Below are 24,492 nucleotides of genomic sequence, written 5' to 3'. Positions count from 1 at the left end.
CCCAAGTTAAGTTCATGAAGTACCATTTATCATAAATCTGAGTGTCATATTCTAAGAAAGAAGAGGAGAAGAGGTGGACTTATGTACAGTACTGGAATATTGATAACCCTCTATATTAGGAACTAAATGTTAATTTGACTCATAAATTCCAATGGAAAGATGGAATTGCAGAAATGTTTTTATAATGTTATAATAAGGACAGTGCGATAACCATTAAATACAATAACACCTGCATTATTTTAGACAGTTTAATCTAATTTGTTGTGCAACTGACCCTAATACTGTCACTGCCATACTTTGCCATAATCTACCACTGAGGTAAGCAAAACCACAGGACATAGCCACTTCTGTATTCATGGCACGCTGATCATTTGCATGCGCTACAAGGAAGAAAAAAGAAAAGAAAATCAAACATACCCTAAGCTTGCGTCCAAACACGATAACTTTCCCTCTGGCTTGTTCTTTGCGGAAGCGCCACTCAACCAAGTTTTGCCCACTCTCCCCTGGCAAGCTCATGTTGCGTCTGGCTACAGTTGGGTTGGCAGCGCCTGCCAGAATGTGGGGCTCTGTCTGGTAGTGGGTGTCCATCCCGTTGGCATAGGTAATCCTCAACGAGTTGTCAAAGCCCACTTGATAGCTGCTTCTACATTGGTCTATTGATAGTTAACAAAACATGAACAAAAAAATGCAGCTTAGATTAAAGGAATAAGTAATTACACACTGGAATAAATGACATTCTCCAAAGGTTGCACTTAATTATGCTTTAAGTACTTTTAAGTATTTCATATTTGACCATTTTCAGATGCAAAGAATGAACATGAATGATGCTGAAATAACGACCATCTGGGTCGGGCAGAGAGTAGAAACCATTTAGATACAAGGTTGACGTGTCACCCTGACACCCCAAACCCACACAATGAGAGAGTAATCATTTACACTGTCATCTGTCAGACCCTCAAAGCTGTAATGATACATGACTTAAGCTTACTCAACAATTGGCCGGGCGACCCTTGAAACAATGAAAAATAACCGCTTACAAAATAGCTGCCTGAGTCAGGAAGATGAGTGCCGTGGCCTTACCCTGAGCCAGAGTGTAGAAGGCACGAATGGTTGAGGTATTAGTGGTGATGCTGATTTCCTCATCTGTCACAGAGCTTTCAATGTCCACCGTCAAAGCACTGTATATGTCTGTGTACAAGTTATTTACCATTCCAGTGGGGAACGTCACATTCAGAAGCCGTCCTTCACTGTCATAGCTGTTGGACAAACAGGACAGAAAATGACAAAGCACTGACATGTATGATGGTTGCATTAAACTATCAGCTCTTTCATACTTGTTGAGTAACGACTTTGACATTTTCCTTTTTTTCGTTTTTTTTATATGCACAATTTCCAGAGCTTAAGCGAAGGGGCATCTCTATGAACCCAAGGTGCAATCCAAATAGTTGATATGTGATAACCACACATCTCATCAGCTATCAGTTTTGTATATAACACTTGTAATTAATTCAGTTATTTGGATGATTGATGTGTCATTATAATCTCAACTGAATGCTTTGCTTTTTTTAGTTATAGTGGGGATATCATTCATGGCATAATTTGACATGACAGCTAATTACACAAGGGAAAAAAAATGTACTGAGAGGCCATTGTTATGATAGAGAGTTCAGGTGGGGTATTGTAGTGAAATATAATGATGGATGGTCATTTTATTCAACTCTACTTTTTTAAATGTGTGCATGTTAAAACAACGTCCTATTGTAGCCAACACTGCTGTGGCTCCTCCTCTGCTAACTGCAACATTGTTGCACACATGATGCACGTGGTTTAGTCAAGTAAAAAAAAATAAAATAAGAAAAAGTAGTAGTTATTATAGTCTAATTAGGCTATTTAACAGATCTGAGGCAAATGTTATAATTAGTTTTCAATTAAATGTGCACCCTAAAGCAGTTTGCAGGTAAGGACGGTTACCAATTATAGTACAACTTGTACTGAGCTGTGAGACAGGAAAGAACACACAAAGGGTTAGACATATGAGAGTACACACGCAACAGTAGCAAGCATTTTGTCTTTGTACTACATACATTTTAAATTAAAAAAGGAAAACAAGTATCAGTGTCAAACTCAACTCAGTAGTAGGTAGTACTAAGTGACAAGCTCAAACTAAAGTTTAATAAATCCTTCAACTGCAAGCTGTTAATACTGCCTCCTCATCCATGAGCAGCAGGACATTTCTTTTTTGCCAGAATGCATAGTGCATTTATTTTACATAATTTGTATTAGTATGCTCTCAGTAGGAGGTTTGTTTTAATTTGTACCATGGGCAGGTTCCAGGTGCAGAAGGCCTACATGAATTGCAATCTAAATCAGTCTGACTTTTGCTAGTGGTGTTAAGATTTCCACAGAATGTTCTTGCCAATCTCTTTAATACTTACTCGTAGAAAGTTGTCCAGCCAATCTCTGATGTCTTTGTAGCCAGCAGGCCATTGTTACCATGGTAAGTAAGAAGCACTAGCTCCTGGCCCTGTGCTGTGAGTGTTTTCAATCCGCCGTTGGTGCCCATGGTAAGCCAGATCACCTGGTTGTCAGGCGCGACGATACGCACCGGTGTGCGGTTAGGATCTCTACGGATTCTCAGAGTGTTGCCACTGCTGTCAGTAACAGCTGTGATGTCATTCTCTGTGCTGTAGCTGAACGTATATTTCAAGTCACCAGTGAGCAGGCTTGCAGTGTGTTGGTGGGTACCATTGCTGTCAAATACATACAGCTCCTGGGCATCAGGCGAAGCCACCTCGTATGTATTGGCACTGGAAGTTGGCCCATTTCTAGAGATGGCCCGGATGCGGATGTTGCCCAGGTCTGCCACGTAGAGTGTTCCATCTGGAGCTGCCACTAAAGAAGATGGCGCATTGAGCCTTGCATCTTTGGCATAGCCGTCCCCTGTCTGATAACAGTCACAGTTGGCATCATTTTTGCAATCACAGTCAGAGGGAGACCCGGCCAAATGTGTTAGCTCTCCATCCACAGAAACCTTTCGGATCCTGCTCATCTTTCTCTCATCTGTCTCTGCTATGTAGATGGCCCCATGGTAAGATATGGCGATGGAAACGGCAGATTCTATTGGGGTTAACTGGGCCCTTTGACCACCTGCCACACCACGCTCCAGTCCAGCCATTGGGCAGTGAAGAGGTCGGCCAGCTGCAATGCTCACTTGACCGTTCTCTGTGATGCGCAGCACAATGTTGTTGTCCAAGACATACAGCGAGTTGTCCATGGGGCTAACTGCTAGGTCCGTGGGCCACTCCAGAATCACCTGAAATGCAGGACATCATTATCTCAAATGTCACATTTGAAATGAAAGGTAATGGCTGCTTACTCAAAATAAGCATCACCCATAATTCATTCAAAGGAAATATCCATTTTGATAGTCTTTTGGTTTTTATCCAATAAAATGCAGCAGTAACTCAAGTATAAGCCCAGTTCATATGCACATTAACAATATAGCACATTCCAAATTTGCATGGTGGGACTGGCCAAAATCAACAAGCAAAACAAAATAGTGATGTAATGTATAAAAGAACATAATTAAATAAATCTGCATTATAGTCATGGCTCAACAGATGTACTGTACATTGCTTGGATAAAGCCTGACATCCAGCGTGCCTCTCACATGCCAGATGCCCCTCACCTTACGCTATCCATTTTGCAAGGGCACCATTGATGCATCTAGGGGTTTGCGCCATCCAGGAGAGTTGTGATTGGTTTTAAAAATCCAAACAAGCAAGAGCTTTTTTCCCCTATCCCAGAATAGATAAGTGGTGTAGCCAGACCATACAGTACTCCACAGCACTTTGGAGTATGGTCTGGCAATGTAAGACTATGAATAGGCTGATATACAGAATGACTTAAGATGTGAATAGGCTATAAACAGACAAAGTCCTGCGCTTTAAAGCTAATTTCTGCTTCACGGGCCTCATACAGACAATTCATTCCCTCATAGCAGATTAAGTTTATTCATATCTGGTTAATTATTAACACATTGGCTGGGGCAGGAATTAAAGTTGCCATTTTAGTTGCAGGGCAGTCTCTCTTTACATTATGCTAGTTTGACTTAGAATATATCATTTCAATTGGCCTGGAGGAAAAAATAAATATCACATCTTTTACCTTTGGGGTATTAGATTAGTGCTTATCATCTTGTGCAAGCTCTGCTGATACATGAATTTAAAGGATAATTCTGGCCACAGTGACTGTTGAGATAAACATCCATTATACTGAGAGGGGAACAGCTCATTAAGTGATCAATTAAGTATATCACATTAAATCCAAATTAAAATATTCCACACACAAGAAATAATATAAGTATTAACCACATCTTGGAAAAATAACAAGTAGATATTGCAATCCAAAGCTTTAACCCTGGTCAACTATTACAATCGGCTTGTCAGAAATGTGTCAGTGAATAAAATAGCTTATTTGTAACAGCACAAATGATTGGCCTGGTCTTTAAATAAATTACTGTCATTAAAAATGTCAAAACGCTCCTGAATTGTGCTTTTCCACAGGGTGATTAATAGTAAAACACACTGCCTTTAAGGCTGCCACTAGTTAAACTGCACTGAGCCAATTCTCTAGCTGGGATGCCTGAGGATCATACTTGCCTGCCAAAAACATGACTTGGTTAATTAGCAAAAAGTGACAAGCTTAATCCTTTGTCTTCATGTTCTCTTATGATCCTTCCCCTTAATGTTCACCCACACACATGTACACACACAAACACAGATTGCTTTCTCTTCTGTTTACATTAAAAATGCCCTTATGCTGCCAACAACTCAGTTTAATTTTCTCACAGCTCTTATTTGTGTTAATGCATTTCTATTATTATTTAAATTCTCAAAAGGACACATGAATATTCGTGATACCTGCTGTCGGGGTCATTTAGTTTTGACTGTTGCAGTCCTTCCTATCTACAGTTGAAGTGTTTTGTTGGAATTTTTGTTTGTACTCTCTTTCTTTTTGTAAGCTCATCTGCATAGAACTTCAGAAATCTAATTAAATTGTTAATTGGTTAGATAAAAAACAAACACCAAAAAAAACACTGTTATGTCTGGTGCACCAGCCCAGTCTCATGGCAGTTCGTGAAATGGTCACATTATTGAATCTATTGATTCGTGTACTGAACACGTTAATGTCGTTATTTCCGTGTGGTGAGCACGAATTTTAAAGTAATGTATTTCAATGGGAAGCATATTTTGTGATCACAGAACGATTACGGCAGAGAGTAGTATTGATAATCCGCGCATGGAGGTTGGTCCGGGTGGTGGACGGGTCAAACAACTCATGACTTTCACCACGGGGATCGCGTCCCGCGTGTTGCAGTTCCTTTCCGCCTTATTCTCTTCCTAACCACAACCGCCCCGTTGTTGTCGGTGTGTCCTGCGTGTGACGGTTCCTTTCCCCGTTCTTCTTTTCCTAACCACAACCGTCCCGTTGTTGTGGCCGGCGTGTGGCGTTTCATTTCCCCGTTGTTGCGTCCCCCAGAGCAGCCCAGTGTCATGGCAGTTTGTGAAATGGTCATTGAGGACGCCGTGAATGCATCTATTTTCATATGATAAAAGCTTTTTTCGGTTTTTATTTTTCTTCATTATTCATCCTAAGTCAGATCTTAAAACTCTAAAGGAGTGAAATGAGGATGGATATTAATGTTTAAGCGCAGGGCGCTGCACCTCTACTTTTGAAGAAGGGCCATATTGTAATGCTATAACCTATTGTGTAGGGTCAGAGCGCTGCTTTTATGTCACCTCGTTCACAGGGAGTTAGTCAATTTTGTGGGACAAAGCCGGCCGTCTTCAGCTGCTGTTGCAGAAAAAAGTTTTATGTGCGGCAAGCTGCTTCATTACCGTGTATAGTGTAAGTGTCCTCAATCCTGATTATTTCTAGTGGAGCACTAAACACTAATTCAGCTCCAGCCACATCAAAACAAGCCCCCCAAACTGAGTAATTAGACTTCCCTACATATCATCTGCTGTGACCTGAAAACTCATCTCAGCAATAAACACTTCATCTCTCCACTTCCTGCCTAAACCACATCCTCCTCCTAGCACATATTTCCCTCCTGTAGTTTCATAGAAAAAGCTCTGCTCTTGTCGAGTTGAGAGCAAATAAAAAAAAACACATTTTTTTTCTTCTTTTTTTTTTTTTTTTCCTTTCACCGAGCACCTTATAGTGTTCTAGCAATTGGAGATTATTCCACTAATGTCCCTGTATGTTTCTCTGGATAAGATCTGTCAGTTAGACGCCTGTTTTATATTTAACATGTATTAAACCAGGAACTCCTCAAAGAGATTCAAATTATATTTTGTACAGTGTCCTGGCCAAGAGAGGCAGCAATAACAATGCCACAAGCTAACGACATGAAACAGAAAATATCTCACTAGATCAGAAATGGGATTACAAAATCATAAATAAAATTGCCAATAAGAATCATTTAAAAGATAACATCCTTGAAACAAAGTGAAGAGGCACTTTAAAATCGGCCTACGGGTAACCAAACCATCTGAGCATCAATATAAGTAAGTAAGAATGATATAATTCTATCAAACAATAAATGAATTACACCAAAAGATCCAGATTGTAATCCTCCCAGAATTGTAGTTTGTAGATCTCCCAAATAGCAGACCGAAAAGGGGGAATACAGTTTCTGCAGCAATGATTTAAATTCCTGGAAAGAGACTTGCAATTTTAAATGTAATTGGAGAAGGTTCCTGTCAGAGGGAGCAGCATGCAAAACAGCTTTTCTACCTAGTTTGGGAACTGTTAATAATAATATATGATGAGGTAAAAAAAAAAAAAGGCCCCTGCATGTCCTTCTCTCACTCGAAAACCGGTTATCATTCATGCATATATATATATGTATATATATGCAGTTATATAACACTGCAAACAATGATGACTCATGTGTGAACAAACTGAAAGAGGGTTAGAGGGGTGGGGGCACAGGGTGGCGCTGTGACATGCTCTGTGTGAGCATACAGGCAGAGTTAACAACTGTCTGGCACATTTGTGTATAAGCCACCTGATTGATGTCCATGCTGTTGTCACAGGTCAGAGGGCGAGCCGATGTCAGGTCGTTGGAACCAAGGAAAGTGGAAATGATGCCGTTCTGGTCCACCTTCCGGATTGTGGTGCCATCAACAAAATATATCAGGCCATTCTTGCCCACGGCGATGCCTGTTGACATCAGGTAAGAGGAGGCAAAAAGGAGAAAAGAAGAGAGAGGGAAAAAAAAAAAAAAAACTTGTGATAACAGGAAAACACGGCAGATATGCGGCATCTCTGCTTGCACGACTGAGTGGACGGAACACGATGAATACATGTGTCAAGCTTGCCTTCCCATTATTCAGGTCACTGCAAAAAGCACAGCCATCAATAATTCAAGGGCTGCTTTTCTGGTATTAAATAATTTCTCAGGCAGAAGTGGGAAAGGCTGTATTCATACGGTATATATGCACTTGCCACGTCTTGCAACCCTCCTCTCTAAAAAAGGACCTCCGGACTGCGAGTGTCAATGAGCGGTGTGTTTGGAAGGTTTTTTGACATTGGCAATCATCACCAATCTGCACACCATTTGAAAAATGAATGAGTGAGGGAACGGAAATGACAGCTTTGGCCAATTTTAGATGAAAAGGGGTGAAAGACAGGCAGTTGCCATGGTGACAACTGTAGACTAAATTGACTCAGTGATTGAGTGTCAGCCCAGAGTTGTAAGTTGCAGCCAAGCCAGTGTGGAGTTGCAATAATCATTTGTCCCAAACTGGGAAAATGCATTAGCCTCCACATTGCTCTCCTCACACCGTGCTGCTTAATAGAGACCAGCGCCTATGGGAATTCAATCATACTGTACCTGCACACATGCAGGGAGACTATTTTCATTTTCCACGTTGGCTTTAACGCAGTTTTGGGTTTGATTCTAAAAAATAAGAGCCACTGATCTCAGGAAAATATTTGTCGAGTGGAAGACTGTTGTATAGTTTCTGGAGGATTTAAAATGTTTTAAATACGCTTTGACTTCAGTTTTACCCCCAGAGTGTGATTTCTTTTTTAATGAAGTCTTTAAAAGCTTCTATGGAAGGTGAGTGGTTTGGTTTGACCTGTAGCTAGGTCTGCACAAGATTGCTGTCTACTAAAACATTTATGAGTTGAGGGAGCCCACGGTGAATCCTTGGGAGCAGGCTATTTGACAGTCTGAGATTCTCAGACAGATGAAAAGTGTCACATTTGAGCAGAGTTCACCAAATGTCTGAGAGGAGAAAAAAAATGGAGCCATCTGCTGTTTCTTCTCTGGTCTCGGCTTCCACCCACTCCATCATTAGAGTTGCTCCCTCAGATTGCCTTCACTCAAGCCTTTATCACCTAGCTGAAGCTGAGCTATTGCAGTTGGCATTCAGAGCGGGCAACAACTAGCGCAAAATTCAACAATTCATCTCAGCCTTTTCATCCAGAAGAATTTATGGAAAAGTGAGCAATCCAACTACAAATGGCACAAATGGCCATGTGCTGTTTGAATGTGGAAAAAAAAGGTTGTGCATAGAGGGTCTCAACTTGTAGATAGCTGTTACTTTGAGCTTTAAAGGACCGGAGACTTTACTTTTACAGTAGCTGTTTGAAAAGAGAATCTTGAAGGATCAGGTAGACATTTTAAAGGATATTTACAGGAATAGCTAATTATGCAAAAAAAAAAAAAAGAAGCTTTATATTTCTGGAGGTTAAAACAACAATACCTTTTTTTTTTTAAAACATCAGCAATTCACAGCCCTAATTTACAAGCTTATGTTTTTTGTTGTTGTTGTTTTTATACACTTGACAGTCCTGTTTACTTTTCCATGACCCACAACTACAATTCATCCATTAAAATCAATCTGTTAGCCCAGAGCTGGCACAGACCCAAATGGAACACATAAATTAAAATTTTGCATTTGCCACTGCTGACTGAGAACCCCATCACTGTGTCCCGCCTCTCCATTCGAGTAGAACATCTTCATTAGTTTTAAACGATACCTTTGGGTCCAGTGAGAGAGGCCTCTGGAGCTTTGCCTCCATCGCCACAGTGGTTCTCGTCAAAGGGCAGACAGTGCTCCCCAGTCCCTGCCACCACCTCTGCGTTTGACTGCAGTTCCTTTGTCCCGGTTAAGGTTTTGGGTCTGTAGATCTTCCGGGAGTTTGTGTCCGACACGTACAGCTGGCCGCTTACTGGATCAGTTGCCAGGTAATACCGGTGTGCCGGGTTGTTGCTGCATTCAAGACAATAACTCAGTTATATACAATATACTTTCCTTTTATTTTGCGGGCACTGAGTGTTTTCTTTTAAATGCCCCTGTCTTACATTGCAGCCAAATTGCAGCCTTTACTGTAATGGTGCTAATTTAGCCCGAATGTGATCTAAATCAATAATGTCTGTAAAATACATGGAACAACATGTAAACCCCAACTGACCCCTGATGAAATGTTACCTGATTTTCCTTATGAATTAAACATTTAGAGTCAAGAATAATATAGATTCCATTATTTCTCTCCAGAGAGCTAACATTGTCTTCACTGTGCTTTAGATTTTTTTTAGATAGTTAGATAAACACTTTAGATACTCTCAGAACATTCAAGGGAATTTAGAAAGGTGTATTGTTTAAATACTAATAGCAAGTCCTGCATACTATCACGCATTGTTTTAAGTGTAATGGAATAAGAGAACCTTCCTCAGACTTGTGCATTTTTTAAATGCAATAAGGAGGTAACAGAAGGTTAATGCCAATGTTTAATCAGGTTATGTTCTAACATTTAAGCTTATTTTCTAAAACACAGTGAATGGCTAATTAAGTGTAACTTGTTTTCCAGTCCAGTCGCAGCCTAAAATGTCAACCTTCTTATCAACTTAAAATTAGTAGCAACATTGTCATGCATGTAGATAATGAACTGAAGAGTGTCGGTATATTTTTAATGTTGTGAGTAATTTCAACAGCAGAAAATAAAAGAGTAGAGCCTTTGTGAATGAAAAATAAAAGACAGAGAAGGTTGAAAATATGGATGTCAAACAGAATTGAACAGAATACCATTGCAGTGGGCCTTCCAGTTTACATAGCAGAAATGACAACTAATGTGCCAGATAATTTCATTTGATATCACTCCCCTGCGGGGAAAAGCCTTTGGAAATTACAGAACTGACTGGCTTATGTTAACAAAGTGCAACGACTAATGGCATTGCATCTGTTTCTGTTTATTTGCGTTCTTTTTACGGTCTCATAATGGATTCATGATTCAGAGAGCAACTGTGTCAAGGATTAGGAAGCAAAAGGTTTTACAACACATGATTGACTGATATTTAGACTTGTAGAAGGCCAATTAAAATGATCATTTTCCATAGCAGTTCTTATAAACAGATTCAAAACACTGAAAAAACGATTGCATTAACCTTTTCTATTAGGGCAGAGTTGATACATAGCAGGTGCTTAAGTGCCATTAAAGAGCTAAAAACAGAGACAGTTTACATGAAAAATAACTTGCTTTACAGTGCAGTCGTAAACATGGCTTCTCTGGTTGTACTCCAGCTTAATGGTACTTCAGTCAATACTGGTTGGCTTTGGAAGTGGGATAATGTGACAGCAAAATAAATGTGGCAATGAAACATCTTTATAAAATGATGAGGATGGAGTCATAAAACTTGACAGCTATTATGAGTAAACGTAAATGCCCAAAATAGGTGGCTGCCATCAAGTTTTTATTAAGAATTCAGCAAGAGGTACATGAGTAACCCTTTCTTTTACAGTCAACTGCACTGCACGGGGCGGACACAATAAATGAAACACCTGTATGATATGATGCAGTCCAATATAACAGCTCGGCAATAAATAATAACTTTGTGAAGATTAAGACAGATGTATGGTAGTGATAGGCAGGCCCGCAGAGGAGCACACACCTCCTGGTTCAGAGGACTAGCTCTGTCTTACACTGCCCTCTTAATTCCATAGAGGAGTTGGGTGAGAGGAGGATGTTTTATCATGCTTTATCCGCGACGTTCAACTTCCGAAGTGTTCAGGTGCCGCCTAAAATTCCGCCGGATGTCTTTCATTTCGGCCGCATTTTAAACTCTGGTCGATTTATGAGGACTATGGTTAACTGCTCCTCAGATCTCTGCAGGATAAATCCAGACAGCTAGCTAGACTATCTGTCCAATCTGAGTTTTCTGTTGCACGACTAAAACAACCTTTGAACGTTCACGTTCCAACCAAAACAAGTTCCTTACCGAGGCTATTTTGCAGAGGCGCTGTTGCTACGTGCCGCTCTTAGCACCGCCCAATACAATTGTGAGTGGTTTAAAGTAATGCCAATAAACCAGAGCACGTTTTTCTCCCATCCCGGAATGCTGTGTGAACTAGCCAGACCCTCCTCCGCAGCGTGTGGAGGAAGGTCTGGCAATGCGAGACTAGAGCCAAGCTGACGTTACTCATAAACAACACCTCTCACCGCCTGCGTCAGACTGCGGGGGTCTTAAGCAGCTCCTTCAGTAGCAGACACACACGCAGCGTACGAAGGAGCGCTAATGCAGGTCCTTCGTTCGGACAGCAGTCAAGACTTTTCAACACCGACATAATGTACCACTGTTGTTGTCTCTGTCACCATCACCCACCACTTACAAAATGACATACTAACCTGTGCAGTTTTCTGCTTGTATCCTGTGCAATTATTTTCATATATTTTTTGTATTTCCTAGTACAATGCTACACATCATTTGTGCATTACAAATATGGGTGCAATTATCCATCATGGACATACTGTACAAGTGAAAGGTGTGTGTATATAGCTATTATTTATTTGTATTTCTGTATTTTTATTTTTCACTTAATCCCTTCCTCCCTTTGCTTTTTTTTTTATTCTTGAGTTGCTGTAACAAATCATTTTTTTTCCCAGTGTGAAATCAATAAAGTTTTTCAAATCTCAACAATGTGTCCTGCTGACCTGCACGTAAAGCAAGCCAATTGGTTAATTGGTTAATTTAACTCTTGTTGGGAGGCGGGCTAAAAACAGAGAGAGAAAAAAAGTAAACAGTATAGAAGTTGTCTTACACAAGTTTACACAGCCATGTGCGTTTTCGGACAACTCCTGTGCTCTTTTGCCTACGCGCAGCCCGAAGAAGCATGGTTCAGCCTTCAAAAGGTTCTTTGAAAAAAATGCACTGAGACCAAGTTCATTGTAGTTCTGTTTTCTAAACTACTGTGGTATTTCTATTTCTAAATAAAATATATGTTGTTGCTTTTTAGCTATAGTCCATGAATGGTTCACAAAAACAAACCAAAAGGATAAATAAGTCAGTGTCAGTGACATGACCAAGTGTGTTCATCTTTCCTATATCATCAGAGCTACATGAACCACCTCTGGAGTTTATTCTGGTGACTGATAACAACTCACATTGCACTCCAAGCTTTCCGCATCTTTTCTGGTGATAATGTTGAGCTTACGAAGCTTACTTGATCTGATGTTGTTGTCTTAATCATGAATACAAAGCAGTTGTGTTGTATGGACCCTCTGGATAGGAGCATCTGCCACACACCATCACAGTATTTAGTAATTATATGCTTCACAATGGTGTTTATTGCAGCGCTATTGTATTGGATTGCATTACACTAAGTGTCGATTGTACATTTACATTAACTTCCTTTTTATATGTATACCTAGAAATACGTAAAATATGTAAAAGGTTGCAGTGTGTGTTGTAGTAATTTTGTAAATAGTCACGTTGCGCAACATTCCGACAGACTGTGCGCTCTCTTCCTCTTTTGTAGATGTAATCAAGCTATAATTGGTTTGTTATAATTACACATGGTAATCCCCGGTGCTAAAGGAGACTGTAAGAGAGAGTTATCCATATAATAATAAAGAGGATGATACAGATGGGGATGTACGAAGAATAATAAAGCAACATGCATTACGATCATACACCTACCTGTGTCTAAAGTCTTTATTTCTATGACAGGGTACAGAGGGAGCAGGAAAAGAGGAAAGATAATTAATTAAATCTTAAAAGGATACTTTTACTTCTCATTTTCAAAGTTATTTGCCCAATCTGACAGTTTCCTTGTCATCGCAATGATTCTTTAAAAGTCTATCACTCTTTCATCACAGTATCTAGTGAGGAAAAAACAAGCAGCTGAATCTAAGAAAGTCAAAGTATCCCCTTGAAGAATTAACACAGCCACTAGAAAAAGTCAGACGATGACAATCCGTTTGGCAGAAAGTCGAGGGGTGGGACTGTTATAATCCACACAGAGGAAAATATCTTCTATCTACATAAAGGCTCATCCTGCTTTACCACTGCTCTTCTCAATTTGGCCACTCATATTGAAATATTGATTCTACCACTTGTTACATTGGCCACTGAAGCCAGAATTTAAATACAGACTTTACACTAACAACATTTGAAAGAGGTTCAGGGAGTCCCATATGGAGCATTTGTAGCTTTATACAACAAGCATGCATCATAGATACCAAAAACACCACTTGGTGTTTACATTTTTGGAAGAGACTATCATAAAAAAAGGTATGAATGAAGGTATGGTTGATTAGGCAAAGAAAATTGTACTTTTCCCCCCTCCGTACTGGTTTTAATCTACACTGGAACTGCTGTCTAATGTGAACTAAAGTTGTCCTTAGTGTGTATGTTATGTCAGACTGAATTTAATTTGGCCAACACAACAGGTTTTTCAGAGTAGTGTTTTCTGTTTTTCTCCTTGTAAACAGAGTAAATGGTTGCTTGGAGACACAAACTATTTCTTAAACCATTATTTATCCAGGAAAGGGTTGCTGAGCATGCATTCTCCTTTACAGCAGCACATTGCTTCCCATTCATAGTGTTGTGAGAACTGCCCTGTAGTGGCTGATCACTGCCCAGGTACATTGGCAGGTTCCTGAGGTAGAGAGGAATGTTTTTTCAATTCCTTCACCTCTTCGATTTTCGTCTTTGATTTTCATGTTTGGTCCTTGTAATCTGAACACTAACTTAGAAACTACTTAATGTACAACTACCCGCCAATGGTATGGTGACTCATGTCCTTTTATGGCAGTTTTCATACGTCTGTCATGTATGTGTCTCATGCAGGATGATGGCCCAGTGTACATTTAATCAACATCTGCCACTTTGAAATAAGCCAACTGGCCGAATCAGAGTCATTGCCGAGAGAAGCCAACTTGGCATTAGGGCGTAAATCATCCCAATTACACACTGAAGACAGGATGTCTTTCCTAATTATGTAGATGGATAGGGAAAGTATTTCAGATTTCTATTGGTAGGGGAAATATGTGTCGACCATGCCATTTTAGTTTCTCTCTCCACTGGAGACTAAATATAGAGATGTAAAGTGGAATCTAACTTGAACTGTCTGTATTTGAAAAATTGTTGGGGTCAGGTACAGTATGTTGCATGTTGTTGTTTGTTCTTGTTGAACTGGAGTTGAAAGAAATATATAAAAATCAATGTAATACATATAAAAATACCTTTATACAAATGCAAAGGTTAATGCTTAAACCTTGTAATGTCTACTATTTGATGAAAGGACAGAGGTAAAGAGTCAACACAATAAATGTCCCAAACTAGGTGCAGCATGCTCTTCCTGAAAAAATCCCAATGATGAGGCCTTGATCTTACCTGAGCTCCATGATACTTGTGACATTGCCCGATGGGTAGATGCGTCGGATGTAGTTGAAATCTCCGACGTACAGACTTCCATCGATGCCCCACGCCAGAGCCACCGGCGCCAACAGCTTGTTACCTTGGGCCTGCCCATTACAGCTGGGACACGAGATGCTTCTGCGCCGTCCGTTCCCCATTACAGTGGAGATGACAGGGGGCTGGAGAGAGATGAACTGGTTCTCCCCGCTGCCTTTGTAAAGAATGCCTAGGAAATAACACAGCAGTTATTTGCAGGTATGAAAGCATTATTTGAGTTTGACACTGGTAGCAGATACTGGACTCATTATAATAAATATAAAATAGCATACTCATACTAACATTTCACACATTAAAGAAATAGTTTGACATTTTGGGAAATATACTCACTTGTTTTCTTGCCCAGAGCTAGATGAGAAAACTATGCCTATCTAATTAATATTGTGTTCGCTTGTTTAATCCATACACAAACAGACAAATAAAAAAGACAAGTTCTGGTTTAATATAGAGTTATGTCCCATGACTTTTTCTATCCCTCTGCTTCCAGTCTTTATGCTAAGCTAAGCCAAACGCCTCCTGGTTCTAGCTACATACGTAACAACTCTCAATGAACTCATGGCAAGAGAGCAAATAAAAGTATTTTACAAAATGTGAACTGTCCCTTTCAAAAACGACAAAAAACAAAAGCCTAACCTGTTTTAATTATTACAATAATATATTCATGAATGTAAAATAATTTAACTTTTATGTGATGTGATTTCTTAAATATATAGTGAAACTAATTGCTATAAAATGACCCAAGTAAATATTTATTTGTATTATTGAGCTTAATAAGCAAAAAGATATTAAGACATTTAATTCACTTTAGTTCTTAATGAACACAATGTTCAGTAGCTGACTAATTATTGTAATCTAAATGCCATTTCACAAACTTGGAAACAGAACTTTGGATCTACAGTAACTAGACACTCTACTTTTTAATACTATACCACTACTGTATATATTATAATAACTAAAACATGATAAATGTGTAGTGTATTCCGCAATTTAAGGTAAGCGTAATCACTTTGACTCCACCATAACCCAACATTCTGTTCATTAATAATCAATACAGGACACCTACGGCAGCTTCTTATTATCGTATGTCATATTTATTGACATTTATGTGAAAGGCCTTTTAGTTTGCCTTAAGGGCACATGGCTAACATGTTTATCATTAAAGTTCAAAAGTAATGGTTAAAATGGTGTTTTGTTTCTGTGTTGTGAGTAAAGATCAGATTTAAATAGAGTAGTGGAACGGAGGCAGCACACAGGCAACCAATTGACCATCAATCCAACTGATACACTAATACTTCAGTCCCTTGCATGATCATAGAACCGATTCAGTGGGTTTTTGAAAACTTTATGCAAAGCTGAAGTAGATTTTATGCAAAACAATAACTTGCCAGGGAACCGCTCTTCCCCAAGTCACAGAGAGGTGGTAAACATAAATACAGTGCAGTGTACTTCATCCTAAAAACGGTGCATTTCACTGAGGACTCAACAAATGTGGTGACTCAATACAGATTCATATTTTAATAAGAGGCCGATATAACTAGCTTTTTTGCAGGATTGGGGGGGGGTACTGATATAGTGGGACCCTCTTCAAAGGAAAAAAGTGCATGCTGGAAGCACTTAATTATTCACATCCAACAACTTGAATTGAATTTTAATTCACACTGCCTCTGCCCTAATTAGTGGATCTATGACACCACTGAATGGCCACATAATATCGTTATCCCACAGCGTTATCCCGTAAGCCATCGTAACCCTTGATGTATGTGAAATCGAGCATGCGACTATGCTGCTTGTCCCTTCGCTGATTAGTTCCTTTCATTGATTTAATTGATTGAAGGGCAAATTCAAATGAAGGCACGGTCTGGCGAGACTCTTGGCAGGACGATCTGACCAATTCGTCTTTTGTATCCGAGAGCATTATACATGAGCCTCTAACAAAGACAAATAGGTCCGTGGGACGGCTTTATGCGTGACGCCATCAAACGCATGACCTTGGGACTTTAATTGAACTGTGATCCATGTGTCCGCTCACTGAATGAAACAGGCAGCGTGATGAAAACTCTAACTGAGCTGAAACGTTGACGCTGCACCCAGAAACATAGCTACAAATAACAAATACACTATGCAATCTGACTAGAATTTTAATGTCCGTTTATATAATAGCTCCTTAACATTCTCTGGGAAGACAAAGATGTTTCTAATATCCAGGAGCCTAATGCAGTGTGTAGGACATGGATCAGTTGCAGCAGTACAGCAGTCTAGCAGTTTGGCTGACGTTCAGCTTAAGAAAAAAAAAAAAAACATTTACTGCTCAGGTCATTTTGGCAAGCCGCTGCGGTCTTCTCTATTTACACTTCCATCACAGTTTACTGTACACACAAGTCTTACCATAGGCTATTACACAGCGTAATGGAATGGATTAAATACACTAATCAATCATCAACTACCCCCCACGATGACGCCACACTAGTATGGAGACTATACTCTGTCACTTTTATCTGTATCACGCACACAACTTTTGCTGCTCTTAACTTAGAGTGAGTGAGGAGATAAAAGGTTCAGTTTTCTTCCCTCAAGGACACTTGGTCATGACACATTACTGCTGATGATTGTTGCGAGGATCAAGCTTGTGATGCCTCAGCTGGAGTGCTGCACTGATGGGAATTTGGCTTCTGACGACCCGGTGCCTCAGGCTGAAGAGGGGGACTCCTACAGTGTCCGGACTAAAATGGCTTTGCAGTCATTCAACGTTTCTATAAATATTTCTTACTTTTATTCCACTGTTCTGATTTTGAAGCAGGGTTTGGTGTGAAACCTATAAAACGGTAAATAAAACACATCTCATACCTAAGATACAGCTACTGTGATTATGTGAGACGAGCAGAAATACAATTTGGCAAAGCTCAGCTTTTCTGCACAGACTAAAACTAACTAGTGAATCCTCAACAGATTTTGCAGAGGAGACTTCAAGTCAAAGTGCAAGTATGGCAGCTGAATGGATCAACCATTAGGGATGTGTGTCTGCTCATTGATTAGTATAAATGAATGTGTGGAGGCGTGTTTGAGTTTTGGAGAGAACTTGGTTAAAAAGAAAAGTCACGGTTTCGCTTGGCATTGAGAGAAAAGTCTGAGAATCTGTCGTCTCTTTTACTCCAGGATCACTCCAACGCTGCTCCATTCAGCAAGCATAATGTAATGGAACTGCATGCCACACAGCTTTTACCACATTACTAAACACTCAGCCACAGTTAGACTCTGACAGTAACATTGAATTTGCCAACTACTAATACTAATAATGAAAAGATATTGAAAACAATCCAAAATATAGATGTGTATAAAAATAAATGATAGCGAATGCGAGTAGGGCTGGGCGATATGGCCCAAATCTTCTATCCTGATATACATGAAGGTAATTATCTCATATCTCAATAACAATACAGCACGTTTTCAGCTAATTCAATACATAAATATTACCACATGGTAAAGCCTATTTTTGTATACTACTGTGTGAATTAAAGGGGCTGTACTTGAAATACTGTAAAAAAAAAAAAAAATTAAATAAAAAAAATGGTGGGCTAGGATTGCCTCCACATGGCTCTAACAGACCGTTCCCCCAATACGTGAAATACCAACTTTTTTTAAAGGGCCACATGGCCGGACTGGCTAATAAAACAAAGAACAGAGAAGCTCGGATTACAATAACATTTAGAACTTTAGTGCAAAATGAACATTGTTAATGAATTAAACCTAAAGTGTCCAAATATAAATATTGCCGTAACACAGTTCAGCTGCTCGTTTTTCTACATAATAAAAACTATATAGAAAAATAAAAACGACAGACAATTGATTCCTTTCTGAGAATCATTACAGAAGGCAATTATTTGTTTGATAAAAGGTTAAGTTGAGTTATGTAGTTGTGAAAAATGCTTTAATGCCGACATCACAGCTTCCAAGATGATTAATGGTACAAATGTAAAGCCGAGCCTCCATACCTGATAAAAAAAAAAAAACTGGAGCGCCCTGAGCAATGTCACCTTGGTGACACATAGATAGTACAGAGATTGGTAGGGGAGGAGCTGGAGTGTGTCTTAATTGCACCCTGTCCTTCTTAGTTCTCCTTTGCACTATGTCATTCTCTAATATACCACCCAGGCTCTCACAGATCCACCATAATAGAGGAGAAAAGTGGGCAGGAAACCTCTCAGTGCTTCAAATGCAGCATGTGCGTGAGCTGTACAGTAAGCACACTCCGAGACACTGAGATGCTGAACACTGGCTGTGTCCAATAAGAATCAGCTATGTTACCCTCGCTAGAGACAAGCTGCAGATTGAGGGGAAGGCATATCCACTTGTAATAAAGAAAGGAGGGGCAAGAGGACATGTCTAAAGCACAAACACCAGCAATTTGCCTTATCTGGTTTGACAGGCTCTGCAGTGGAAGAAGAGAGATGGAGACAGCTTTTTGCCACAGACGATAAAAGAAAAAAGTCCTTAGATGTTTGAAGTGGTGCAACAAGCAGGAGTCACAACAAAGAGCGATAGCAAATGTCTGGAGCCACACCGCTGTGCAGCTGCAGAGGACCACCACTTGCTAACATGTTGGGTGAAGACATTAGTCAAGGTTTACAGCATTATGGAATCAATACTGGAGCAGCAAGGAAGGCAAACAGTGATATTTGGATTCATCTTCATGCTGGCCGAGGATATCGAACTGCATTCCTTACCCAAAAACCCATGTAGGCCATAAATCTCAAATGTCAAAAAGTGGCTGAATGCCAGACGGAATTACTCAGTTCGGACTGAGAAAATGCAAGACGATAAAAGTGTGTGCCGACTCCCAACCTCCGTACTTTATTGTGTGAGGACAAAGAGAGGTAGGATTCCAGATTATGACACTTAAATGTGAACACAGTATGAACTAGCATACCAAAGTCGCTAACAAAAAGATTTCACAGTCTTGAAGAGCTCACTGTCGTTGGGTTGAGCTAATAGGATTGCAAAATGAAACCCTTTCGGCAAATCGATTGGGCTCCTGTCAGAGGGGTAAATGAGACAGGAGCACAAGTTTGCTAAACTATTTTTGAGTCTTTCAAATTTAGTCAGACTTTGCAATTTATTTTTGGGGTGGTTCTGCGTAAGACAAGTGAAAAGCATGAAAAAGCCTTGGGGAGGCTGCAGCATTTACTGCACAAGAAAAGCTCCACACCATCTGGTTTCTTGTATTTCTGTCATCACTGTTTCCATGTACAAGTTATTTGAGTCAAGTTTAAGTGATTTCATGCACAGTAACATCCAATTTTCTGATAAATCCAGACACCTAGCTCAGCTCAGTCTAATAAAGGATGCAGCATACATTAGCATTTCACACATGCTGCATCTATCTGTTGATCACAAACACATCTCACAACAACTCCAACTGTGACACTGCCACAGTGAAGGCTTTGGAGATCGTTGTGCTATACTTTCAGACAGGTGAGATGAAACGCAACGTACCAGCAGCAGTCAAGCTAGAGGCGTTTTTCAGTGTTCTTTTGCACACTTCACAAACATTCCCTGCTTTAGATGGCTTGACAGATTGGGTTCGGCAATGGGCCCTTGTGTCTGTTCTTTTAATGTTCAACAAAGAAGCAGGACAAAGTGGCACCAAAGTTTGAACAAAGTAAAGGAAGACTCAGTTTCAGAAACTGGTTCTCTGACATGTTTTCCACAACCGTATCCGACAAAAGACAGTCTGTGCAATCTCAGAGATGTAAGAAGACTGTTATACATGAAGAGTACATGGGTGATATTACTGTGCAAACCCATAGAGCAATGTGGGATGAATTGTGTTGTGGGTGTGCATGTAAGATGCTATAAACGACTATATTTAAGATGTAGGCAGAAGGGAGTTGAAGTTACACAAAAATTCCTCCTCAAAAACACACCTCCTCCGGTTGCCAAAATATCTAGGAAAAGAATAACTTCTGAGGTTAAAGCTCGGTGGACCGGGCCAAAGAGACAGTGGCTGAAGCCATATTTATACTTTTTTGTCAGGCAGTTTGCAGAGAATATAAAAAAGGATGCTTTGTAGCTCTACCAGAGCTCATGTAAACCCTACATAAATGTAACTACACATCAGTGCTGGAGAGATACCACATAGCGACCACAAGAATTGGGATTGGTCAGCATGGGCTGCTTGCATTTTCTCCCATGTGTTCCTAATGCCAGTAGAGATTAAAAAAAATAAACGTAGCAATTTAAATTCAATACCAGCTCCATTAAACATTAGTTTTTTTTCTTGCACAATTAGCCACAAAAAAACACACTATTAGTGTGCTGCTGAACCAGTGAACCTCATTGACCTCTACGCCCTCAGCGGACCTGCTGGTGGGGCCTTATAAACTACTGATATTTGTCCACACACTGAGGTGATGAATACATACCATTTTATAATAATTGTATATTGTGTCACTTAGGAACCAAGCCTTTACAGAACTTTGAGCATCAGGCATTGCACCTGAAAGAAAATAAATGATTTATCCATCTATTGCACATAATCCGAATGCATTAGTGACATAGTAATTACTGGCAACTTCAGGGTGACGTGCACTTAAGTGATGATAGATGCTGACTGCAAACCTGTTTCCTCATAAAAAAGTTCACCTACATTTGTATATCTTTTCTGTATTTTGAGAAATTGACTTTATTTCAGCTCTATTTCTGGGCAGGAATGGGGAGCGAAACAGAAAAGCGTGATACTCCTACCTCTTAGGTGACCAGTACGACCTCTAAGTGAGTCAGTGTAGCTGTACAATCCAACTCTGAAGAGTGGAAGCTCGTGCAAAGACATACTAGGTAGGTAGTGCTGGGTGTTTTTGTGGGGATGTCAATACAGTTATTATTGCATATCAGGTCATTGAGTCCCCTCCCGATGGTCACATAAAGGAACATTTCATCTTAAAATAAGATTTTGCACCACAAAAAGAGACGCTGATAAATTTGCACTTCCTTGAATATATCTACATTTAAATGAAACGTTATGGTTAAAACATTTATCTTCCTCAGAGTGATGGACGTTTTTCTCAGCCCAATGACCTCTGAAAACTAATGACCTGATAATGACTAAAAATAGGGAAGACTTAACAAGACACTATTTCAAGGCAGTTTATGCAAACTGTATGCAAACATACCACATGGTAATGCCAAACTGACCCACACGCTACAAACCTGGGTTACACTTTACTTGAAGGTATCTACATAAGAGTGACATGAGACTGTCATGAACGTGTCATAAACATTATAAACAAGTCATAGACGTTGGTGACATAATGCTTCATTTAATTAAGTGTCATTCGGTTTTTGTCATGACAAGTTATGGTTAGAGTTAGGGTTAAAACACAACGCCCGGGATGGGCGCTGCGAGTTAGAGTTAGGGTTCATGTGTCATGTGTTCATGACAGTGTCATGTCACTCTTATGTAGATACCTTCAAGTAAAGTGTTACCCAAACCTGTTATGTGACTGTCTAGAAACCTACAACTAAGAATGGATAGATTGAGAAGAACCGGTCCACATCTAGTAATTGCTGTATATCAGCTGTAACATTTGCGCTGCTTTACATTTTCTCTCCCAGAATAAATGGGAATAAGGTTGAATCAGAAGAAAAATCTGATTTGGTTAGATCTACAGTATACATCCACTTATCTATGTATCTACGATTTTGAAAATATAAGTGAGTATGCAAGTTTTACAAATCCTTGAGTACATTACATCTTTCATTAAAAATCAGCAGACACAATAAATGCCCACGAAAACAAACTCCAATCTGACAGTGTGAGACTAAGGTCTCTGCTGAAGGCCACATGTAACCTTCACTATTCTCAAGATGAAAAGGGACACAAATTGTGTTGGACAACTGGAAGAACGATTGTGAGCTGGAGTGGATTTAATGTCAAAACAGCAGCCTAGCAAACTGACAATGCACACTACCCTGAGGCCCACTCCTTATAATTTGATGTCATATTACTGCCTGCTCAGTTGTAACACAGCACTGAATTCTCCAGATTATAGAATGTGCCTCCTGGTACTGTAAGCCATCAACGACTCAGTACTGTATATACATTTGATAGTTTCATTATGCATGTTTCACTCACTCATGTCTCTGTGCCAGAACGACGAAGACAAACTCATGTCCATTTATTGTACTTGGCGATTAAAGCCATTCTGATTGATGAAAGAGCAAGAAATTAATTTAGTTTATTGAATTAATTCGAGAATTAAACATGACGCCGGTTCATCAAAAGCGCAAGCCTTTATGAGCAGCAAAAGGTCGTCTTCTTCCTAAAATAGCTGAGTAGTTTGGAATCGTGGCGAGCCCTGCACCCTGGTGACTTAGTCACTGATTTATTCCGTCATTACTGTGAATGATCGGCCCTTCAAAACTCTCCTCTATTATCTGCAGATGGGATGACGAACCATATTTCATTTTGATTCAAGAATTTCTTGCGGTGATTCAGGGTAAAGACCTCCTGCCTGTAACCCTAAGAGGCCACCTATCTCCGCCCCACATGCACACACATACACACTTATACTAGATATATATGAGCATTTCTTACCGTTCTGAATGTCCAATATGTGATGTTTGTCTAGCATCCACCCTCCCATGTTGGACGCATCCAGTTCATAGCCTTGTAACACCGCCGTCCTCTTCTCCCAGAGCACCACATCAAGGCAGGACTCATATTCATATCCCACTGACACTGAAAGTAATGATGGCAGATGCCTATGGTGAGCAAGGTTGCAACCTCCTTACCTGACACTTATGGCAGCAATGAGGCTTGTAGCCTATAAAACATTCAGCACAGGTGGGATTTTTTTTGTATTGGCTGGTTGTGCTTTCTCTTTGACTGTCATTTTCTCCAGCTGGGATGATTTTAGAAGACCCGTGGGGTTTCTGTGTCTCACCTGCACAGTTTGGATTGTATGCCCTCTCTTCTCTCGTTTGTTTTATTTTGTGTAAATGCAAATAAATCATGATTGCAAAGTAGCGTGTAAAGTGGCATGAATTATTTAAAATGATATAACTAAGAAGGAGCACATTGTAGTATATAACATAAACTCTGGGATATGGTCGCAGCCATGAGCCGGGAGTGAATCCTGTTGATTGTCAGAGCTGTGAGGGATTTTTTCCGTAATATATAAGCAGGAGTGCCCCAACATTCATCCTTCTTAACAAAATCCCTTAGACTTTTTAAGACTTTAAAAACATTGAGATGAAAGGGTTATGTAGTTCTGTAAAAACCCTAATATAGTACACATGTAAGATGACATCCTAATTATTAATAAAATAAAAAAACATAAAAAAGATATTCTGTTATAAATGATCCCTTCAATGATTCTGTTATTTGTGATGCTAGATTTTTTTCCTCAGGCTGCTGCCTCATAGGCAATATTTTAGTCAGCGCACTGCTGCTGAAATATCATACATGCAAAACAAAGATGTCAGCAAAAGAGCAGTGGCCTTCAAAAATTCAGCACTGGGGGGATTTCAGGATTTCACACCACCTGCTAAATCTTTATTGCACATGGTAACAGAAGCAGTCTCTGGATAAATAATCCTCAATTTAGAAAAAAACATAAAAATCAATCTTCAAAAGTTCAACCAAGGTTTATTGCCTGGAGGCAGCACGAGTATCTGAGTGAACCTACGCTTATACAACATCTTCAGCCGGCAGCTTCACAGCAGGT

At 39.8% G+C, this 24,492-nt stretch overlaps 1 protein-coding gene across 1 annotated transcript in view; it reads right to left on the bottom strand.

Annotated features, from left to right (window-relative positions):
* The window catches only part of LOC144524114 (teneurin-3), a 72,364-nt gene that overhangs the window by 6,967 nt on the left and 40,905 nt on the right, over positions 1–24,492 (bottom strand). Inside the window, exons 14-20 of the mRNA XM_078260138.1 lie at positions 23,361–23,504; positions 14,690–14,939; positions 9,058–9,290; positions 7,076–7,230; positions 2,436–3,313; positions 1,081–1,256; positions 418–653 (exon numbers count right to left, since the gene is read on the bottom strand). Coding sequence (XP_078116264.1) covers positions 418–653; positions 1,081–1,256; positions 2,436–3,313; positions 7,076–7,230; positions 9,058–9,290; positions 14,690–14,939; positions 23,361–23,504 — 2,072 coding nt within the window. The remainder of the gene's footprint in view (positions 1–417; positions 654–1,080; positions 1,257–2,435; positions 3,314–7,075; positions 7,231–9,057; positions 9,291–14,689; positions 14,940–23,360; positions 23,505–24,492) is intronic.

The sequence above is a fragment of the Sander vitreus genome, chromosome 10 (genome assembly GCF_031162955.1).
Source record: "Sander vitreus isolate 19-12246 chromosome 10, sanVit1, whole genome shotgun sequence".
Lineage (NCBI taxonomy): Eukaryota > Metazoa > Chordata > Actinopteri > Perciformes > Percidae > Sander > Sander vitreus.
Note: the sequence above shows the minus strand (reverse complement) of the source record. Positions and strands in the feature narration are given on the sequence as shown.